This window comes from Lissotriton vulgaris, unplaced genomic scaffold, assembly GCF_964263255.1.
Source record: "Lissotriton vulgaris unplaced genomic scaffold, aLisVul1.2 SCAFFOLD_1069, whole genome shotgun sequence".
Taxonomy (NCBI): Eukaryota; Metazoa; Chordata; class Amphibia; order Caudata; family Salamandridae; genus Lissotriton; species Lissotriton vulgaris.
In genome coordinates, this window is record NW_028244666.1 from 658,204 (window position 1) to 681,561 (window position 23,358).

General features: G+C 41.8%; 1 protein-coding gene across 4 annotated transcripts in view; it reads left to right on the plus strand.

Annotated features, from left to right (window-relative positions):
- LOC147667170 (ensconsin-like) overlaps positions 1–9,059 on the plus strand; it is a 652,025-nt gene extending 642,966 nt beyond the window's left edge. For all 4 annotated transcript variants that reach the window (XM_086948874.1, XM_086948875.1, XM_086948876.1 and 1 more), the window contains one exon: positions 7,528–9,059. In XM_086948874.1, the coding sequence (XP_086805000.1) occupies positions 7,528–7,538 (11 nt within the window). In that variant the 3' untranslated portion in view covers positions 7,539–9,059. The remainder of the gene's footprint in view (positions 1–7,527) is intronic.
- Positions 9,060–23,358: the final 14,299 nt, after the last annotated feature.

A 23,358-nucleotide genomic window follows, 5' to 3' on the forward strand; every position in this document is an offset into this window, starting at 1 on the left:
ATGGCTGACAGATTTTGAGAAAGAGGATACCCAGAACATTTGATAAACTCAACCAAATATCAAGTCAGAGCTCTGAATCGCTCAGATTTGCTACAACCAACAACGAAATTACAATGTGATAGGACAGTGATTGTGTCCAAGTTCTCTAATGTCAGTCCCATGTTCAAAAACATCATACTGAAACATTGGCCAATGTTAAAACTAGAACCCGATTTTAAAGGTATCTTTGATCATCAACCTTTATTCGCCTACACACGAGGTAAAAATTTGGGAGAAATTCTACAACAGCAAAGAAATGTAACTGATACCCCGACACGAGGTACCAGGCCATGCAGTAATTGCAATAATTGCAATAATATAATTCCGGGAAACAAGGTGATGCACCCTATGAAGGGCCAAGAGACTACGCTCAACGTCACTGCCACTTGTGACACGACTAATGCTGTTTACCTATTGAAGTGCCCTTGTGGTAAAGTATAAATAGGTAAAACTGAGCGTAAATTGAAAACCCGTCTCAATGAACACAAATCTAACATAAGGACATAGAACCTGAAATCGTCAGTAGCACACCATTTCATAGAGATGAATCATAATATTTCCCAACTTAAGTTTATGGTACTAGAAGTTGTCCAAATATTTGAAGGAAGAGACAATAATAAACATCTACTTCATCGAGAGAATTATTGGATTTATAAACCTAATGCCATCAAGCCACATGGACTCAATGATCGCATAGAATTTTCTTGTTATCTATAATATAGTAGTCACTTTAGTCAACACATTGTTTTTAATCTCCAGTAGCCCAATTTGAGGGCACCCCCAGTTCTGTACATTTACCTGATCGTGTCTTCTAAACCTAAATGCATTTTAATTCATTTTCCTGAATTTATGTTTGTTTATTATTTATTCTTCTGTTTTTTCACATTTCATTAACCTAACACACAGCATATTACTTCGTTCACCAATTCATTTCACCCACCCCCTCACCCTAACATGTCAGTATCGCCGACTCATTCGACAGTCCACTTTCTATTCCCCTGAATCATTCCGCTCACGTGACTGATTCACGTAACTCACGCTATCCCGTTTCCTTTTACCTTAACTGTTTTCCACTATTCGGACAGCCAACTTCGCGTAACCAACTACAGTGGAATTCTGAACTAAAACGGAGCCCACGCTACTACATCCAAACTTCACTCGTGAGTATTCCTTACAGCTCAGCCAACTCGACCAAATACCATAGCCATTCCTGTTGATGGCTTTTTATCTCGGGTTTACCGTCCCCATTTTTTATTTTAGATCTGGCGTTTCGAGAACCCGAACCTACAAACCAAGTAAGTCCCGTTCTCATTTTCGAGAACCATGCACTTTGCCACATTGCATGTTTTTCGAGCACGCTTTCACCTTTTGCACACCACACATTTCCGTGTTGGGGATTATTTTAGATTCTTTGACTGTTTTGTATTATTTGACCGTTTGATATTGTTTTACTTGCATGTACATACCTAGCAGGTACTGTATTAGTAAAAATAAATTATGTCGTTTCCTTGTAGATATGCTCCCAGATGAAGGGCAGTTGCCCGAAATGCATTGGAGCTAATAACAATAATGCATGGACTAATTATGAATCATCTTATGAATTAACAATACAATTCACAAGAATGAAATCATAAATATGAAGCAATAAATTTGAATTTCATCATCTTCAACTCAGCTTAATGAACAGTTTTTTCAAGCATTGGATTAGGATGTATTTCCTTATTGGTGTGCCCCCAGGGATGCAAACAATTTTCAATTGAACGCACTTCATTTTTTCAATGACAATCGTCCCAAGGGAAGGAGACGACACCTAGGGAGCACCTATTAAATTAAGCAACCATTTGAACTGTTGATTGAACTGCTGTGCTCTGGTTTACATATTATAGACTGATAATCCCCCAAATGAGCCACAGGCGTGTTTGCAGAGGGGTGAAGGGAGGGGGCGTGGCATGATTTCACATGAGTGCAAACACGCCCTGTGGCGCGGTTTAAGTTGGGGAATTAATTCCTTGTCAATACTGAAGGTCCCTGGGGGCCACTAGCCCACCAGGTACCTCCAGTAAGCGCCACGGAGCTGCGTTGCAGAGTGTTGTAAAAAGGGGCGTGGCCTCTGAACACCTCTCTGCAACGCAGCCTCCTGGTACATACTGGAGGTACCTGGTGGGCTAGTTGGCCTCCAGGGACCCACAGAATTGAGGAGGAATTAATTCTCTAACTTAAAACGTGCCACAGGGCGTGTTTGCAGACATATCACCTCAGGCCACATCCCCTTCCTTTACCACTGTGAAAACGAGCCCTGTGGTGCGTTTTAAGTTGGCGAATTAATTCTCTTTCACTACTGAGGGTCCCTGAGGGCCAAATAGCCCAACAGGTATCTCCAGTAAGCACCAGGGAGCTGCGTTGCGGACAGGTGTTCAGAGGCCACGTCCCTTTTTACACCTCTATGCAATGCAGATCTATGGCTCTTACTGGCGGTACCTAGTGGGTTAGTTAGACCCTAGGGACTCTTAGGATTGAAGGGGACTTAATCTCTCAACTTAGAATGGTGACAGGGCACATTTACACAGTGGTGAAGGGAGGAGACAAGGCCTGACAGGATGTGTGCAAACACGCCCTGTGGCACGTTTTAAGTTGGGGAATAAATTCCACTTCAAACCTGAGGGACCATGGGGGCCAAGTAGCCCACCAAGTGCTTCCAGGAAGCGCCATTGTGCTGTGTTGCAGAGAGGTGGTGCAGGCCGTGCCCCTTTTTACATCTCTCTGCTACGCAGCTCTGTGGCGCTTACTGGATGTACTATGAATTCCGATTTACTCACCTGTTATTAGGCGAGACCTCAGTGCTGCATCTTTGAGCCCAGTACTGATCCGGAAAAGTAATTCTAACCATACTTACCAGTAACTTGAGTTTCCTTCCATAGACTAACATTGACTGGTTTCACTTGGAAATACTTCTAAGTGTGGAGTTTGGGAACTTAAAAATATTCGCCTAAAATCATCCGAACAACAAATTCCAATTTACTCACCTGTTATCAGGAGAGAACTCACTGCTGGATCTTTTAGCCCAGCACTGACCCTGAAAAGTAATTCTAACCGTACTTACCAGTAACTTGTATTTCCTTCCATGGGAATCCATTGTCTGGTTTTCAGCAGAAAAGTTCCAAGGTGTCTATTTTCACAAACTAAAAATATTCCTTAAAAATCACCTGTATGACTTAAACGCATTCTATCAACTGTTTACAGGAGATGCACCAGTGCTGGATCCAGGATCCACCACTGAGTAAGAAAAAGTAACGATAACACTACTTACCTGCTAAGTGAATTTCCTCCCATAGGATAACATTGGTGAAACAATTTCAAAGTGTCAACTTTTAAAATGCAATAATATTCCTTAAAAATCACTTCTGTAACCAAAACGCTTTTAATCAACTGTTTACAGGAGAAGTCCCAGGACTGAATCTAAGATGCAGTCCTGTTGTTAGAAAAGTAATCCATAAAGTAACTAATTGCATTTAACTAGAAATTCACATTGAGCTCAATGTTGTATTGTGTTTCAAATTGAGTTGCCCATTGCAACAACTGTAACTACTGTACTTAAAAGTCTATTGTCTATTTGCAAAGTATTAAAACTAAATTAATTCATTCTGAGAAAGTATATTTTTAAAAATAAGATGTAATCATAATTAATTTAAAAATAAAATATCTAAAAATAAATAGTTTAAAAAAAGTAGTAAATCAGTATCAAGAAAACAATTAATACATTTAACAATTGTCATTTACAAAACCTTTGAAATTCACTGAAAAAACCATAGGTTTCAGATATGTTATGGTTAGGAATTAGCATTTAAAAAACCTTTGAAATTCACTGAAAAAACTACAGGTTTCAGACATGTTATAGTTAGAATTTAGCATTTAAAAAACCTTAGAAATTCACTGAAAAAACCATAGGTTTACGGAGTGTTACAGTTAGCTGGACATTTCACTCGTACAAAACCATTGAAATTCCTGCGTTATAGTTAGTTGTACTAAGTATAACTCGCGCGCCCGCAATCCACTGCTGATGATGTCACATATTACATCATTCATGACATGGTTCAGTGACATCACTGATGACATCTCAAATGACATCACTGATGACCTCACTTATGACATCATCCACGTGACAATCTGATACATCTTATCATACACTAGTATAACCTTTCAACGCTCATTACAATATATGGAGTACCATATTTGAAACCATTGACACACCAATACCAATTTCTAAAAACCCACTCAGTGATTCATACATCTACACACACATCTAAACACTTGACTATATAAATTCACTCATACATGCTAACAAAGATCAATAGAATACTATTAAATATACTTATACACCTACATCGACATTACACACCAGCACACATACTATTCACTTGTGCAGTCATCCTACTCAATTATGCCAAAAAATTGATCATACTTACATTTACTAAGCTACATACTTATACAAACACCACTTTATTGATTCATATAGATAGTAACTCATACTTAGTGTGTTATAAAATCACTATTACAAGTATACAGTTTTAGATACAGTCACTCATACAATAACTGAGTCTTATGTATACTTATTTATAAACAACAACTTTCACATACACTGCCTTTTATATTTGTACTTTGTTGGACATGTATCATTGAGAAATATATTGACTCATCACCACACCCATAAAGAGAGTCACTCACCCAAACAACTGTTTTCACATACATTCTTAACCTCATATACCTTCTAAATCAACTATTTATACATCTTTGGATACTCACTTAACTAGTTAATACTAATATAGACTTTCACATAGCTGGTGACCAACTTATGTAATAGTTTACGCAACAAGAAATAGAGTAATATAGATATTCACCCTGTTTAATCACTATCCCTTATATTTAGAGAAAGAAACACTTTAATTTAGTCACTTAGACAGTCAATCACAGTGCTACTAAATCCTCCATCCAGACACTTATACATCCACTCAGTCTTCAATGCACATTGCTATATATATAATACGTATTTAAATATCAGACCACATTCACTGGATGATGTCATCAGTGAGGTCATTTGAGATGTCATCAGTGTTGTCACTGACCATGTAATGAATGATGTAATATGTGATATCATCAGCAGTGGATTGCGGGCGCGCAAGTTATAGTTAGTACAACTAATTATATCGGAGGAATTTCAATGGTTTGTACAAGTGAAATGTTCAGCTAACTATAACACCCCTAAAACCTGTTTTTTCATTGATTTTATATATATATATATAGATATATATGTGTACATATATGTGTATCTGTTTGATAAATTTAAACATGAATGTGTGTGGTGAGAGAGGAATGTATATGGGTAACTGTATAATGAAGTTCAATGTTGCCACTAAGGGGGCGAAGGCCAAGTGTTTGTAAATTTCACTAAAACGCCGAGATGGCAACATAGAACCATATTCCATGTTAGTGGTTTATGATTTGTATGACATGATTACTTTGGGCGCTTTACCTTCGAGAACATTGTTTTCCGGCCAGGGTGAGATGCTTTAAGAAATAGTACGTGAAATACTGGACTCTACTCTTAGTCTGTCTGCAACGAAAAGGAGAGAGCGTTGCTTAATTATTTGGTTAACAATAAAGAATTTTAGGACCCTTTTGCATTATTAAAAAAACTGTTCTCTCTATAGAAGCAAGCAATTGTTGAAGCTGTTCTCTTCAAGTTGCAGTCAACAATGACACTGATGTATTATAGGGAGAGATTAAAAGTTTATAATGGGACACAATGGAGAATAAAGACTATGAACCTGGCTAAGCATTCTCCTAAGAAGTTGATTACCAGACTGTATAAAAAGCTTCTTACTGGCGTGTCAGGGAGGGACAAAATAATCATGTGAGAGATAGGCAACAGAACTATACAGAGAAATAACTGATTTAATGTGGGTATATTGCTGTCAACAAAGGAAGGAAGTAACATCAAATAGGCAATTAATACATTGCAAATATTTACACAGAGCCTACTGTACTCTAGTCCCAATGGTTAAATTGGACAGTATCTATGAATGTTGTCATTTCTCTGAATGCAGGCTCTTACATTTGGCATGGGCCTGCCCTGGAATGCACGCATTTTGGCAAAACATAGAATACACTGTCAGAGAGAGGACAGGTGACCAGAGGGAACTTACCACAATGATAGTCCTACTGCAATAAAAAAGGATCTACCCAAAACAGATTGAAAATGTTGCACCAGCACTATTGCTAGGAAAAAGACGAGTGGCCATAAAATGGGGTGACCGATATGACAATATTATCAAACAAGTCGTGGTCTAAAGACATTGGGTTCCACTTTGACAATACTTGACAGCACAATACTACTGATACATGAAGAGGGGACCAATGATTATGAAATGGTGGTTGTAGTTTGCATGATATATTTAAATGTGAACAGTAAATTGTGTTATTCATCTGTGCTACTTACCATTGGGTATTTAGCACCATGTAACCTGATTTTAATGCTTGTGTAAGGGCAAAAACGTTAGTTAAAGGTTGAAAACAGTAGGCACTGATAGGACTTTACTTTTTATAAACAGATTATAGATGAAACAGTGGCCAATGCCAGTGGAATTATGCAATTCAATTCTGTTATGACATAATTTGTTTTGTGATTGAAGATTTCAACAAATAAATGGTGTCTATCTCGGATGGGTCAAAATAATCCTGCCTGTTTTTACTAGTTATGCATAATTTGGTGTCCGCTACCTCCCCCCGCCTCCCTCCACCCCCATCATACATTAGATAAATAACCCTGCTGCAAAATGTCATCCTCAACTGCCTCACGGCACACACTATCATACCAACGGACGCCAACTGTGTCAAAAGAGTAGACATCATAATCTAGGAAATAGTAAGTTAGTCACAACATGTATTTGATGCATTTCTTTTTACTGATGACAACTTATAGCTGTGCCTAGTTGGTCACTGTACAATGCTGAGGGTGATGTATTGTTCTAAACCTGGCTGGTATATTTTTTGATAAGGGTATCCATAGCAATACATAGTGAATCAACAGTGTTGAAAACAAGTTGCACTTGTCCTTTTTAGAGTTTCTTGGTACCGGTATCACTCAGGACTGGACTGAAACCCAAAATGTTCAGATCATTCCCATACTACATTGTGGGAGGCCATTACAACAATTTGGTCAGGGCGACCCATCCTTCATTGAAAGCAACCCCTTGTCCTGCAGCCTACCGAAAAAGTGCCAGAGTGGCCAGCCCTGCCTTTGTCGCTCAGCTATGTATAGGAGCACAATTCATAGAGACCCACACACTGTGATGGAAGATGCTCCTCTTTATTTCCGATTGACTTTGACCAGTATTAGATGTAATCAGTTTCAAATATGCTATTTTCTGTGTGTTTGCTGCTTGTATAGAGATAATGGTTGCCTCACTAATGTACACTCCGTTTCTCCAACAGAAGTGATCTGACAGTAGAACCAAAGGTGAAGTCAAGCAAGCATCTTCAGAACAGGATGATTCTGTTTCATCCAGGCTTCAGTGCGGAGATATTTCCTTCAGTTTTCTGAAAATTCCTCAGCTATATCTTTATTAAAGGAACCCTAGTAAAACCATCTGAAAAGCGATAGACTGGACTGTCAATGTAATGCTATGGAAAGTAGCACAATGCCTCGTAAACATCATATTCAATAGCTTTTACACCTTTCTTCTAGTAGCATCATTAAATACTGTAAAGAAGAATGAAAACACTGGCATGTGGTAGTGCTGGACAAGTACTTATGAGGAAGCGGGAAGCCAGAGTAAAATTGGTGTTTCGTTTCTAAACCTGTACAATGTTAAATTAACCACAATCTTCTATGGTTTATGTCTAATACTTGAAATAATGTCCCTTTTGCTCTATTAGTAGGGCTGTAGGGGTGTGTCTTTTAAGCCTACTGGCTTAAATGTTTTTTGCAGAGAACTACATTTGTAGGGGCAAACATATAGGTGTCAGTTGCAGAATCTATTCCGTCTGTCTGCTACACAGACCCTCAATATATGTAAAGACTATTCTTTAAAAGTAGGTTTCAGTATGTAAAATTTAAGAAAACATAGAGAAATACATTATTTTTTCATGGACCAGAACTTGTTTCTGCCCAGGGAAAGACAAGAGGATATTTATTATGGAGTTTTATTGTTTCAATTTTTTGACACAAAAGAAAAATGTAATAAATGAATTAGACCAATGCGGTAAAATGATACCGCAGACCTAATTTTGGTGGTTGTGTTAATGATATGAGAAAAACTTTTTTTTTTTTTTTTTAATTCTGTACATTGCTGCTGTTCTTAACCATGGAAGACTTTTTCTTTGCCTTATCAGATTGTGAGAACCGTGGATTATCTACTGATGTTGGTAATATTTCTGCTCGTTTCAGAGCAAATTGAAAATGTTGCGAGTTTTTCAGGCACACTTAATGACTGCATAGTGAAATAAATATTAAAAATGTTCTTAAATCGACCGATTTATCTGGAAATTCCAATCTCTTCTGTGTTGCTGCTACCCAGCATGGCACTAAAACCCTGCACTTTTGTTTCATGAACACTGTACTTAAGAAAAATCAGTTTTCTTTGCATAAGATTCTAATAATAGCCAACTTGTGTGAAAAGTTTCAAGACCAATGCAATGTGGAAGGATGACTTCATAAATATGGGCGGATTATAGTTCTTCTGCAGTTACCGGTTTCATATTTTGTCATAAATTAGACAGGTAAATCTATTGAAATTCAATAGATTATGTAATCCACCAGAACATAACACAATACAGGCCTTTGGTCGGTATGTTTTGTATTTGTATGTGGTAACACTATAAATGCTTGAGTTCATTTTCTCTTTTCTTCAAAGTTCTTATGTCCATGTACATAGAAGTTATATTTAACAAGATGTCCAAATAGTGCCGTTTTTATTTCATGTAATCTACATAGCATGTAATTATAAAATAAAATTTGTTTGAAATAATTTAGGCTTTTGTAATTTTTAAGCCAATTTTAGTTTCAAGTGAGCCTCCCATTAAATAAAACAATCACTACTTCCATCCCATCTTTTTGTCTTTCGTTCTTGCTTGCCCTACTCCCACTTTATTATTCAAAATAGGATTGAATTAAGTGGTTTGGGGAATGGTATTGGGCATAGCTATTACTGCTTCCAGCATTTCCCGCCCTTGCCCAGAATGTTCCATTTTATTTTAGCTCTAGAGTATGCCGGATTCTATGATCTCAACTATCAGTGAACTTAAAACAGAATGTAATGGCGGACAAACGATAAGTGAGGGTAGAAAAGAAGTAAAAAAATGACGATGACTCCAACCTACTAAGAGACATGAAATGGTATAGTTACATCAGGCTCAACAAAAGTGCAATGTCAATTGAGTGACACTGTGCCCTATTGGCACTCCTCCTGAGACGTAGTCTCACGCTGTATGCACAAATGTAGTTCCATTTATGTTCATGACAATGATACACGTAACTCCTTTAGTCGTTCATATATTCAAATGTTCATCTTTAATTGTGTTCGTTACATTGTTGCTTCACAATGCTGGTGAATTCTTCATATCATTCTTGCTTTACACAGAATTATTTTCTCTTCTTGTGCTATAGCCGAATTGAGAAATGTGCATCCCGGGACCATGCCCTTCGTCAGGGGAATTGCAAAAAGTAAAAGGAGAAATACTAAACTGAAACCAGATCGGGACTACTCTCCCACACTACAGTACAAAACTAAGGAAAAAACTAAGGAATCTGAAGGTTGTGTGCTAGTGGTGACTCTTAGTACACGTCATAAATCCATTGTGTCAAGAAATAAACTGCCATAAAAATATTCATGCCAGTGAGTAATCGTGAATAAAATTGTCAAACAGGAGCCTATGCGTATTAGTGAATTGGCCTGAGGCTGGTGCAATGACGTTGTTGTGCTTGTGTACAACTGTGTGGTTGAGTGCACAAAAGTGCACTAACGTTGTCGTTATTGGCACGTTAGACTGTCCTAGTGGATGGTCGACATCAAGGTGCACGGGCATGTGCCATGTCGTCAATGCCAGAATCAAAGTTTAAGGCGTGCATTCAGGCAAACATGAGTGCGGCCATAATGGGAAATGAACTGATCGTGGTGTGCTAATCATGAAATAGTTACATGCCAAAGAAATTTAAAAAACGGTGAACGCTGTGCAACGGCAACAAATGGTGACGGCAAAAGTATCAAGGTGGTGGATGTGGTAAATTAATTTTACCTAATCATTTTTCCATATAATTATCAATAAAAGACAGCTCATTCAAATGAGAGGCAGAGTCCGTGGAATCTGAGTCATACAGGCTTTAATGGAAAATCTTCGAGGATGGGACATCATGTTCCATCACCTCTAAGGTTCAGGAAGGGACATTCAACGTTTTATTAACATTGCACATTATATATAGTAAAATGGTACAGTTGAAACCAATACAGTAGGCGTAACAGGTGAAAAGAGAGAGATAAGAACACATGTGCGTAATAGGAGGCGTGTAAAAAGGCGTACACATGGGCGTGCACTGTACATGTCAGAGAAACGTCACAAGAAACGTCACATGTGGGTGGATGCATAGAGAAAGTTGCAGGATCAGCAGAAACCCTTGACCTGAATGCGCGCGCAACTAGCATGACGTGGAACTGGGGAGAACTGGGGGCTTTGACTTTAGCACTAGTGGAGGAGACTGGTGTCTGGGATGTCAGGGCAACCTGTACCTATAGCATATCTGGTATCTCATGTTTGGAGGATGTAGTGTCTGAAGTAAAAGGTCTCTCGGGCAGGGGCCATTCAATACTGAATGCTAGTGCGTGCTTACGTGTCTTGGTGCAATGCGCGGAGCCATGGGCCTACCATTGTAACGGGTTCAGTAAATCACTTGCAAGGAGGACAGGAAGGCCGGGCCCTTTGCTCTGCAGCCGGGAATATGTTTACCTATTTCACTAGACTGGAATGTGTTTTCGAGGAGGCTGAGCAGATAACTGTAGGCAAAATATGATTTTGGCAGGCAGTCCAGGCCGAGCCGGGCACCGCTTCGCTGGCAGGAAGTAAGGCAGGGGTCAGGGACGCATACAGCTTTCGGAGACAGGAGAGATGAGACAAAGAGGCCTCGTTTAAGGGCCTAGCTCGACTGGGCCAGAAAACATGGAGAAAACGTGTGCGAGATTCAAAAGTGCACTATGTAAAGACGTTGGCACCATATGTCTAGAAGCCTAATTAACGGGATTTCTTTGCATGACTGGATAGCTAACATGTTAAGGATGGACGCAAATGTATTTGCGTCTTTCTAGCATGTACAGAACAGAAGTTACACGACATACAAGGAACATGGGTGCATGGATAGGGTGCGAGTGGGGGACACATTAGCTACCTGAAAATTTCTATTACCTCATTCCCTCCTTGGACCCTACTACACCCTTCAGGATATATCTATGTTCATGAGACCATCTATCTGTTCATAAAGCATCATTTGTTCATCTTTCTTTATTCGGGAACGGGAACGTGTACTCGGACGGGGAATACAAGCTGTGGTGCACAAGCCGCAAATCGCTGGCCCACATTGCAGACAGAGACAACAACTGAATACTATGACCAATATTACTCCTAGGAATGATAACAATTTCCATCCCCAGGCGGATATTACACTCCAGAGCCAACCGGACCAAGTCCAGGAGCCTGGATTCTGGTGTATCAGGTGAGCTATTTCATGAAGCCGAGTTATGGCCTTATACACGGATGGCGCGTTATTAGGAATAAACACGCAACAACTGGATCCGATGACTCTACAAGCCCCGCCCCTATCTGCCAGGATGACGTCAAGGACAAGGCGATTTTGAAGAACAACAAGTCTCATAGCGGACTGTTCCTCATGTCAGGTTATCTAAAGCAGAAGTAGTCTCGTTCACTACTGCTTCTAAAGTTCTAGTTAATTTGCGTATCAATTTACTATTCTGGACAGGACCTACAAAGAAAAAAAATCCTTTATTGAAATCTGTATATTGCTCCCATGTTGTTTCAGTCTGGTCGACAATCGGGGTCTTGATTTCCCTTCTATGTCTTACATGCACAAGATGTGGATTTCTGTGATAATCAGGCGGAGCTAGGAAAACAGGTGGCAATAGGAACGCAATATAGCACGTCCCATCCCAATCCAATGGCAGACGTACATAGGCTGTCTGACCACATATGAAATAGGAATGGAGGGAAGCTTTGAAAGTAGACTTTCCTTTATCACTGAACTCGACAACAGTATTACAATCACTGTGTCCTAGATGTACGGAACCATTCTTTCTGACGCATAATTCACCTTTCACTGGCAAAACTGTTATAAACGGCAATTCCAAATTAGTCTCAGACTGCACATTCAGGATCATGAGGTTAAGTGTAAAATTTCCTAATCCATACACTTCATTTTCTAGATCGGTCCCTGTCCTTTGGGGAAGACCTTCTTGGTCTGGGAAGCATATTTTATTCATGACTGTATTCAGGTTCCCCCATATCCAATTGCCTTGGGAAACCTTGGACTTACTATCTAGGGAAGATATTAAAGTAAACCATGCACCACACGAACCATTATGTGTGAACGGATAAGGAAAGAGGGGCAGAGCTCCCTTGTACTTTTGATAGGGAGGGAGTCGGCCACATACCCAGCAATTGGTGGCATTGCTGGTTTGGTGAGAATGATGTAACATACGGATGAATGTATTGTTGCGCATGGCTAAACGATAGGACAATTCATGAGGGGGCAGGTCACTAAAAGTGTGCTCCACAGTGTCATTGGAGGAAGCATGTACATGTGAATCAAGAGGGAAAAAAACATGTAACAGTAAACTTATGCATATTATCGTAAGACTCAGTAGAAACATGGAAAATGATGCAATTATGCATCTGCTGTGCAAAACTTTACAGTACTTTTTTCTTTTCTCGTTACGCCTATCTCTCTGACTACTTGGGTCTATCTTATTCATGTCAGAAACCTGTCTAACCGCTTCACCCAGGGGGGGACTTAAACAATTAAACGCTGTCTGATTTACTAGACCTTAACTTTGTACTGTACTCCTCTTGGGGAGTTTTCTCTAGCAGGGGGAGTTTAGAGTCAGTCTCTAGAAGTGGGCAGTCCTTAATCGGAATTTCTGGACACAGTCCGTGAACTTTTTTAACGTGGCTTGAGTGCAGCCAGCCTTTTCTTCCTTCCAGCTTGACTGCAGTCCTCGTTGACATCAATACCAATTTAGGCTGCTTCCATCTGGGTACCAGCGGACTTTTCCTATCGAAGTTCCTCACGAAGACATGGTCACCCGGAACGAAGTCATGCGGTTTTACTTGGGTGTTGTCTGGAAAGGCAGCCGCGACCTGTGAACGACAAGATTGTAGTGCAGACATCAAGGAAGCCAAGTAATCTGTCAGCATAGTACTTTCAACATCAGTAATTCATGGCATAGGCGTACCCCACATGTTCGGGGGACGACCAAAAATAACTTCGTATGGAGACAATCCTGTCCTAGAATGGGCTACCATTCGCATGTAAAAGAGTGCAACTGGCAAGGCAACTATCCAATCTACACCTTTCTCTGCACAGACTTTTGCTAGGCGTGTTTTCAGGGTCTGATTATGTCTCTCTACGAGACCTGCGGCTTCGGGATGTCGGACACAGTGGAACATCCACTGGTAACCTAAAAGGGGTGATACCTGTTTCATAAGCTCGGATGAGAATGGCTGTCCATTATCAGAGTACACGACACGGGGCAAACCGTACCGTGGGAAAAACTCACGTACCAGCTGTTTGGCAGTGGTTACAGCAGTGTAATCGGGGACTGGATATGCTTCTGTCCATCGGGAAAGAGCACATACGACTACGACATACTTGAATCCTCGGCATCTGTCCATCTGAATATAATCCATCTGGAGGACTTCGAAAGGATGGTCAGGAGGATGAAATCCACCTTGTTCCACGGGAACACCTTTTCCTGGATTGAACTGACAACAGATCATGCAAGTACGCACTTTCTGTTTTGCAGCTGCTCGTAAATGTTTGTTGAACCAGAGATTTTGTAAACTGTCTAACATGGCTTTCTCTCCTAAGTGTGCTGGACTATGTGCTGTATTAATGATGATTTGAACCATAGAGTCGGGGAGGAACCATGTGGCTCTTCCCTTCGTCATCCATCCCTGATCTGTTTGGATCCCTCCTTGTTCAGTCCATTTCTTGATTTCGTCTGGCGTGGCATGTGTCTGTATGTCGAGTACGTCTAGAGTGGGATCCTTAACTGTCAGGCAATGTGTCAGTGTAGGTACTTCAGTCTTTGTCATGTCAGTCCGAATGTCTGTCTGAGCTGTGAGTTTGGCTGTTCGATCTGCCAGGTCGTTACCCTGGGAAATAGTGTCGGTGACTTTAGTATGTGCTTTGCATTTCATAATGGCTATGGCTGTAGGCAAGTGTATTGCTTCTAACAGAGCTTGAATGAGGGGACCATGCTGGATCTTGGTACCGTGAGAAGTTAAAAAACCTCTCTCTCCCCAAAGAACTCCGAAGTCGTGAACGACTCCGAATGCATACTGTGAATCTGTGTATATGTTTACTTTCTTGTTCTTGGCTAGTATACATGCTTGAGTCAGAGCAATGAGCTCTGCAGCTTGAGCAGATAGTGTGTCAATACGATGTGTTTCTATGACTTCAGTTTCAGTGGTCACTGCATAGGCGGCCACTAACTCTCCTGTGCTTGTTCTCATACATGAACCATCCACGTAAAGTGTCAGGTCTGGATCGGTCAAGGCAATATCTGTCAAGTCTTGTCGGGGCTTTGTCACTGTATTAATGACTTCTACACAGTCATGTGGTGCTGGATCTGTTGTACTCGAGGGTAACAATGTGGCAGGATTAAGTATGTTGCAGCGTCTGATTTCTATGTGTGGCTGGAAAAGTGTCAGTTCATAACCTGTCAGTCGTGCTATGGTCAAGTGCTGAGTCTGAGTACGGTTCAGAAGAACTTCCACGGAATGTGGAACCTGTACTGTCAAGGGATGTCCTAACACTATTGAGTCGCTTTGTCTGATAGCCAGAGCTGTTGCTGCAACTGATTTTAAGCACGCAGGCAAAGCCTGGGCTACTGGATCCAATGTACTAGAAAAATAAGCACAAGGCTTATGGTGTCCTGCTTGATCTTGTGTGAGAACGGATAACGCTGTGCCATCGCGTTCTGTGACAAAAAGTGTTAAAGGTTTACTTTAACATGGTGTCGCTAATACTGGTGCTTGACATAAAGCTTTCTTCAAGTCATTAAAAGCTTGTGTATGTTCCTGAGTCCAAGGGAGGACAGTCGAAGTCGCTGCCTCCTGTGTCGTCAACTGTATGAGTGGCTTGGCTAGAAATGCATATTGGGGAATCCATTGTCTGCAGTACGAAGTAAGGCCAATAAAGGCCCGTACTTCCTTTTGAGTCCTGGGTTGTGGCAGATGTGCAATTAACTGGATACGATCTGGTGTCAACTGTCTACCCCTCTTGGACAGCAAGTGCCCAAGGTATACCACTTGCTGGGCACAGAATTGGAGCTTTGAAGGGGATACTTTATGCCCCTTTTCGGCCAGAAAATACAAGACTGTCAGTGACGCGCGCTCGCAGTCACGTTCGGTCCGTGCTGTGATCAATAGATCATCAACATATTGCAATAGAGCAGTGTCAGTAGGCATGTGAATACTGTCTAGTTGTCGTTTCAGGGCTTGACTGTAAATACTAGGACTTTCCGTGAACCCTTGAGGTGCACGTGCAAATTTGAAGCTTCGGCCATTTAAACAGAATCCGAAAAGGTATTGGCTATCGGGATGAATGGAGACACTAAAGAAGGCGTTCTTAAGATCAATTACAGTAAAGAACGCAGCTTCGGAATCAATGGCAGTCAACAGTGATGAAATATCTGGGACCACTGGATACTGTGGTACTATACATTTATTGAGTTCGCGAAGATCGATCACCAGCCTGTAGACTGGAGGTGCATTTGGGTCAGTTCGTTTAAGAATCGGAATGATTGGAGAATTACATACGTTGAAGTCGGTTTCAACAACTACTCCTTGTGCAATGAGTTCGTCAATAATTTTCAGTAAGGCTGCTACAGCCTCGGGGGGCAATTTGTATTGTCGGATTCGGGGCAGTACAACACCTTGCTTGAGTGTGACACGATAAGGAGTAATGTGCATACAACCTACATCTGTTGGACCTTGCGCCCATAAATGCTGTGGAACATTTTTCAATCTTACATCAAAATCTCTCAACACATAATGACCTTTAAAGTCACGGAGAAATAATCTCACTCCTTCCGGAGAACAACATATAACAGCTCCTAGAGCTTTCAGCGTTTTAATACCAAGCAAGTTTTCGGGACATGATTTCGTAAGTAACAGATCTGTAGTACGGGACAATGGACCAACTGCAAGGGGAACTGGCTGTGATACTTCGTTAACAATAGGCTTTCCTGAAAATCCAAGGGAAACATTCTGTGAGCCTGAGAGGGGTGCCCCTGGAACCTCGTCATGACTAATGGTAGTTCTGCTCGCCCCTGTGTCAATCAAAAATTTTCTGTCTTTCCCTAATACCTGACTATGTACATAGGGACCATCTTGATCTACAGGAACCTCGATAAGGGGCAAGCCAACCTCCCTCTCTAGGCTGTTTCATGTGTACTGCTGATAATCGGGGTAATCTGACTGTGCATACTGGTACATTTGCTGTGTGACGTGTTGTGTTGCGGCAATGGGTTGGGGTTGGGGTACAGCTACTGTCTGTTGCTGTGCATTCTGTGGAGGTTGCGTATTCTGTGGAATATTCTGTGGAACGTGTTCTGGTCTAGGCGGGCGTGGTCTTTCTTTCGTTTTGCCTGTAGCAATATTGTGTCTGAGAACGGCACATTCATTTATGAAGTGACCTGGCTGTTTGCAATAATTGCAATTCCCTTTAACAGGAGCTGCAGAATGACTAGTCTGTGTGTTCTGCGTGTTACCCCTCTTCTGACCATCTGCTGGAACAGACTGGGCAACTAGTACTTTCATTTTCGTGTCTTTCATACGTCTCTGTTCATGATCGTGTTCCTCTCTGATTCTGTTCTGGTGGTACTGTAACATTTGTAACATCTGGGAAGGCGTATTAGCTTGCCATGTGCTTTCGACTTTCAATACTCTGTTCTTAACCTGGGGTAAGGAATTATCTACTAATTTGGTTACAAAAAGATGTGGATATGATTCGCTACTTGTTTTCACTATTAATAATAAAACATTTCTCGAATGTCGAATAAAAATCACTAGTGTCTTCGTCTTGTTTCTGTTTGCAGGCTGAGATTGCATCCCAGTCTTCCTTTTTAACTGTCAATAATCTAGGCAAGACCTGTACTAATAATCCTGGCAATGCTTTAGTTTTGTCCCCAAGACCTAAACCTGGGGTACGTCCCTTTTCCTCGTCTTCTAATTCAGTCCAAATAATCTTTTTATCTCCCACCTCCCATTCTTTTTCTTTCAGTTTTTCGTAAATCCCTGCTGGCAACAATACTTTTAACATTTTAAGAATGTCGGAATACGTGTAATCCCCCATCAGTAACATGTCTTTTAATTCACGGTGGAACCCTGCAGGATCTTTATCGTGACAAGGTACTATTTTCTTCATTTCCAATAATTCCATTTTGGTCAAAGGAGTGTATACGAATACGCGTTGAAGCGTACCCCCTGTAGTCTGGACTGGATGAACTTCTCGTAAGGGATTCTGTCTGTCTAGGTGATACGGCTGTCTTACTGGAGGTGGAACGGAAACAAAATGTGGAGTCAGGAAAGTTCTGTATTTGTGACGTTGTTCTAGAATGGTATTAATTAAATCAGTACCTAGACCTCCCCATCTTCTCAGGAGTAAATCTTGCAATATATTATACAATGCACCTGGATCAGATTGCTGATTTTCATATAGTGTAATGAGATGTTGGATCATGTATATACCAGCTAGTCGCTGTTCTTCTGGAGTAAGGCTCAAAAACGTTTGCGCTACCGAATCATCTTTATATATACTGTCATTCCCAGCCCATTGGAATGCTGACCGGGCTAGTTCCTGATCACGCATGGTACTAAGTTCATGGTAACCTTTTCTTTCTTTCAATATTTTATCAGTGGCTTGGAATACATGTGCAAGAGAACTTTGCTCTGGTATCGGGGAAAGGAAACGTTTCTTGTTTTCTAGACGAATGGGTCTGTCAAAAGGTCTATCAAAAGAATACTGTTTAGGGAGTTTCACTCTACCTACGTACGCTATTGTATCCTGATTCTCTACTGGATTATCTATTTCTTCCTCCTCCGAGGATTCATTCTTGTCTGACTCTGCTTCCCTATCAGCCTTCTGTCTGTTATGCATTGTTACTATTTCTTTACGGATCTTTCTGGACATGGCATCTATACAATTCTGTTTATCATGTTTACAATCTGCAATATTCTGACTCCATTTTGTCAGTACATCCATCTCTTCTTTGACAACACCTGGCCGATCTTGTTCCCTTATCAAACAATTTATCATGAATCGTAATATTAAACCTTGTGTCTCAGCTTTCTGATATGCCATGGCTTCACGAATACATTCTGGTCTCTCCCCCGTTCTAATAAAATGATATATATTGTCTAGATGGTTTGGCATTTCTGGTAATAGCATCAAATAATCTGTAACACGTCGTAGACGTAATGAGGCTAACATCATGTCTCCTTCCTTGCCAGGTACTGGATCATATCTACAATCTGTAATATACTGTCTAAGGTTTTCATATGTGATCGCTTTCGGCGTACGTTGCATTGCTAAGTCTCTGATTCGTTTCACTTGTGGCGGGGTGCGGAGGTGGCCTCCTACGGCACCTCCTGAGGCAGAAGCGGGAACATGAACTGACTGGGTTGTAGCTGTTGAGGTCATGGAGGGTAGAAGAGGTATATGTAATGGGGGTGGGCTCTGGGTTGTATCTGTCGAAAAAGGATTGAGAGGACCAATAGTAGGGGGGCCAGTAGCAGCAGTAGGGGAAGTGACAACAGGCGCAGGAAGCGAATCTTGGAGACGTGGAGGGGTCGTGGCTTGAACAATCGGGGCAGGCTGCGGTACATTATTAACGGGTGGTACGGGTACATTGGTATATGCTGGAGCTACACCATCTAAATAGGAAGAAAGGAAAATGTCTACTGCGGTCTGTTTGTGACGGAGTTTAGTCGGAACCAATGGTGGTGGCAAGTTACGGGGTACTTCCGGGGTCGCCTTGGGCAGGCCCTCGGCAAGAACTGGATACATGCCTGTAATAAGTGCATTTCTTTGACGGTCTAATTGTTCTAATCTGACCTGTTCTCCTTCCTCTAGTAACTCTTTTTCTCTGGCTTTTTTGGATTCTTCTCTACTTTTCTCTGTTTTTCTGATTGCTTTTTCTGTCCTTCTATGCGATTCTTTACGCCACAATTCTATGGCATCTTTCTGAGATTGTCTGGCTTTCTTTTTCCACAATGCTTCTTCTACTCTCATGATGCAATCAGCATCCCATGTCCCTGAGACAGGCCATCTATACTTCTCTTCCAGATCCTTAGTGTAGTCCACCCATAATTCTAGATACAGTACGGCATCTAAGCCATGCTTGTGGTACATAAAATATCCTGGAGTGTCCCTAGGTGGGACGGGAACTGCTTCTTTGAGTATCCCTTTCCTAGTTCCTATCTGACGTAATTTCGAGAACAGTGGCATGATTGGAGTGATTCGGACGTGAACACAATAAACACAGTAATGAACAGCAAACAATCATTCACCCCGCGACAGAAAACACATTAAAACATGTCGGACTGAAATTACCTGGAACACAGAAAACACATATTCTGAAAATCTCGAGATAATACTGAATAACTAGATGCACTGCTAAAACAGTACAGACAATACCGGTCCCATAAAGAGACACGTCGGACCGTATTCACCTAAGTGAACACGTCAGGACCAGATCTGTGTACCCAAACCTGTCTTGACCGGGGACAAATTAATGAACCCGTCTAGATGCGTTCCCAACAACGGTACTCACCGGGAAGCAAGAAACTGAAGGCCTCGGAAACTGGACTGGACTGGACTGGACTGCTACGACATCTGGCTGTGACGCATCACGCTACCATGCATGCGCTTCGGAACAGGTGGGCCTCTGGACACCTCGGACCTTGCTCTCTCGACTAGGGCTCTGGTCGGGATCCTCCGCATTCCTCACCGCCTCGTCTGGACGTCGGACCGCAGTCTCCGTCTCCCCCGTGGGCCCAAGGGAAGATAGCAGGAAAACCCGCAAACGTGCACGGTTTCCGTCGCGGCTGTAGAAGGGGTCAAAGTCTGCGTGACTTCACCGGCGAGAGGGGAAGGGGGGGGGTCCCTGTTTGGGCGCCAAATTATGTGGTAAATTAATTTTACCTAATCATTTTTCCATATAATTATCAATAAAAGACAGCTCATTCAAATGAGAGGCAGAGTCCGTGGAATCTGAGTCATACGGGCTTTAATGGAAAATCCTCGAGGATGGGACATCATGTTCCATCACCTCTAAGGTTCAGGAAGGGACATTCAACGTTTTATTAACATTACACATTATATATAGTAAAATGGTACAGTTGAAACCAATACAGTAGGCGTAACAGGTGAAAAGAGAGAGATAAGAACACATGTGCGTAATAGGAGGCGTGTAAAAAGGCGTACACATGGGCGTGCACTGTACATGTCAGAGAAACGTCACAAGAAACGTCACATGTGGGTGGATGCATAGAGAAAGTTGCAGGATCAGCAGAAATCCTTGACCTGAATGCGCGCGCAACTAGCATGACGTGGAACTGGGGAGAACTGGGGGCTTTGACTTTAGAACTAGTGGAGGAGACTGGTGTCTGGGATGTCAGGGCAACCTGTACCTATAGCATATCTGGTATCTCATGTTTGGAGGATGTAGTGTCTGAAGTAAAAGGTCTCTCGGGCAGGGGCCATTCAATACTGAATGCTAGTGCGTGCTTACGTGTCTTGGTGCAATGCGCGGAGCCATGGGCCTACCATGGTAACGGGTTCAGTAAATCACTTGCAAGGAGGACAGGAAGGCCGGGCCCTTTGCTCTGCAGCCGGGAATATGTTTACCTATTTCACTAGACTGGAATGTGTTTTCGAGGAGGCTGAGCAGATAACTGTAGGCAAAATATGATTTTGGCAGGCAGTCCAGGCCGAGCCGGGCACCGCTTCGCTGGCAGGAAGTAAGGCAGGGGTCAGGGACGCATACAGCTTTCGGAGACAGGAGAGATGAGACAAAGAGGCCTCGTTTAAGGGCCTAGCTCGACTGGGCCAGAAAACATGGAGAAAACGTGTGCGAGATTCAAAAGTGCACTATGTAAAGACGTTGGCACCATATGTCTAGAAGCCTAATTAACGGGATTTCTTTGCATGACTGGATAGCTAACATGTTAAGGATGGACGCAAATGTATTTGCGTCTTTCTAGCATGTACAGAACAGAAGTTACACGACATACAAGGAACATGGGTGCATGGATAGGGTGCGAGTGGGGGACACATTAGCTACCTGAAAATTTCTATTACCTCATGGACGCCGTGAATCAGCAGCAAACAGTGAAAGCCATTATCACAATCAACCATGCATGGAATAGGTTCTAAAAACCGGGTGATTCAAGTCTTACCGCGTGAAAGTGGCACCCAGAAGAATTTTTTAATTAAAATAAATTGCGAAAAAAGCAACAAATTAAACACAGAGAAACAGGAAGTGTGCCGCACATCACGCATTACATAGTTACATCAGGGCCAGTGCTAGGATTTTTGTGGCCCTGGGCAAAGAGGAATGTGCGAGGCCCCTCTAATTTGCATACATGACACCTTCAGGGCTCCGGAAGCTGCTTAATGAATGACTTCTCCTGGGCCACAGCTCCTCCTCTCAGCCTTCTACAAGCACCTCTTTTACAGCTCATATCAGGCTGAAGGTGTGAGAATTACTTGTGGGCTGAGAGTTAAAACTGTGGGGCGCTACATTGCTGGACAATCTGCGTCCCACAGTGTTACTGAATGAGCAGCTGGGCAGGAGGCCTAATTGCAGGGCAAACCTGCAAAATGTGTTTAGTTGCAACTGGAACAAGAGGAAGTCTCCCCTAAACCTTCTCACACCATACCTAAGATTGACCTGGGAGGGGGACCCCCCTCCCATGGGCCCAATTGTTACGAGACCTCTTTCTTTCAATTGAATCGACAGGGGTACATGAGGACCAGTGATGTGATGCACTTTTATGGGGCCCCCTGCTGGTAGGCTGCGTGCGAGGCCCTGTGCAGCTGCCCACACTACCCATGCCTTGCGTCGGCCCTGAGTTACATCGGTTGTCATAGAATACAAAGTATTACTTCAACTGTTTTAAGATTTACATGGTGGGTATGGAAATTACCTTTCAACTCTTTTGCTACTTTGGAATGAGTTGCCTGGTTAAGAAAGTAATGTAGTCACAAATGCAGCTGAAGGAAGTTTCTCAGTTATGTGTAAACGTTTCAAAGAGAAAACGTTTTATTCTTTTAGCACTGATTCTTATGCACTGTTATGCCACAACTCCAAACACTACAAGGAAACCATTTTTAAGTTCTTGTAAGCATTTTTATTTCTAAATTGAAATTCTCTTCTGATTTCTGCCAACATGACACAAAGTACATCACAAACAACCGATCTTAGTAATTAGGGTGGTCTTCCCCCAAACATTTTGCCTGCTCGCCGCCCATTGCTGATTTTAGTTTTTCTTAAGACTCTGTCCACTTTACCACTGCTAACCAGTGCTAAAACGTGCTTGTGCTCACTTCTTAAAACATGGTAGGAATTGGTCTACACCTGATTTACACTTTTAAAGAGCACATAGGGCATGGCGCAGTGTATTCAAAAGGTTTAACATGTACTTTTAAGTTTTGCTTGCCCCAATGGTGAAAAACTCCCAAATTCATTTTTCACCACTGTAAGGCCTACTTCTCCCATAGGATAACATTGGGTTACCTTATTACATTTAATAAGTGAAAACGTTTGTTCGGTATCTGGTTGGTCTCAAAAGAATTGCAATTTAAAATCCCCTTTAATGATAAAGTCTGATTATGAGGCAAAAATACCACTTTTAGAAAGTTGGCATTTTCTTGTCTCGACAATTGGGGGCCTGCAGCCTAGGTCACATGACTGTGAGATGTTGGCTGTTGCCCTATTTGTATTCCTCCCAGACAGTGAGACAAAAGGGTGATTA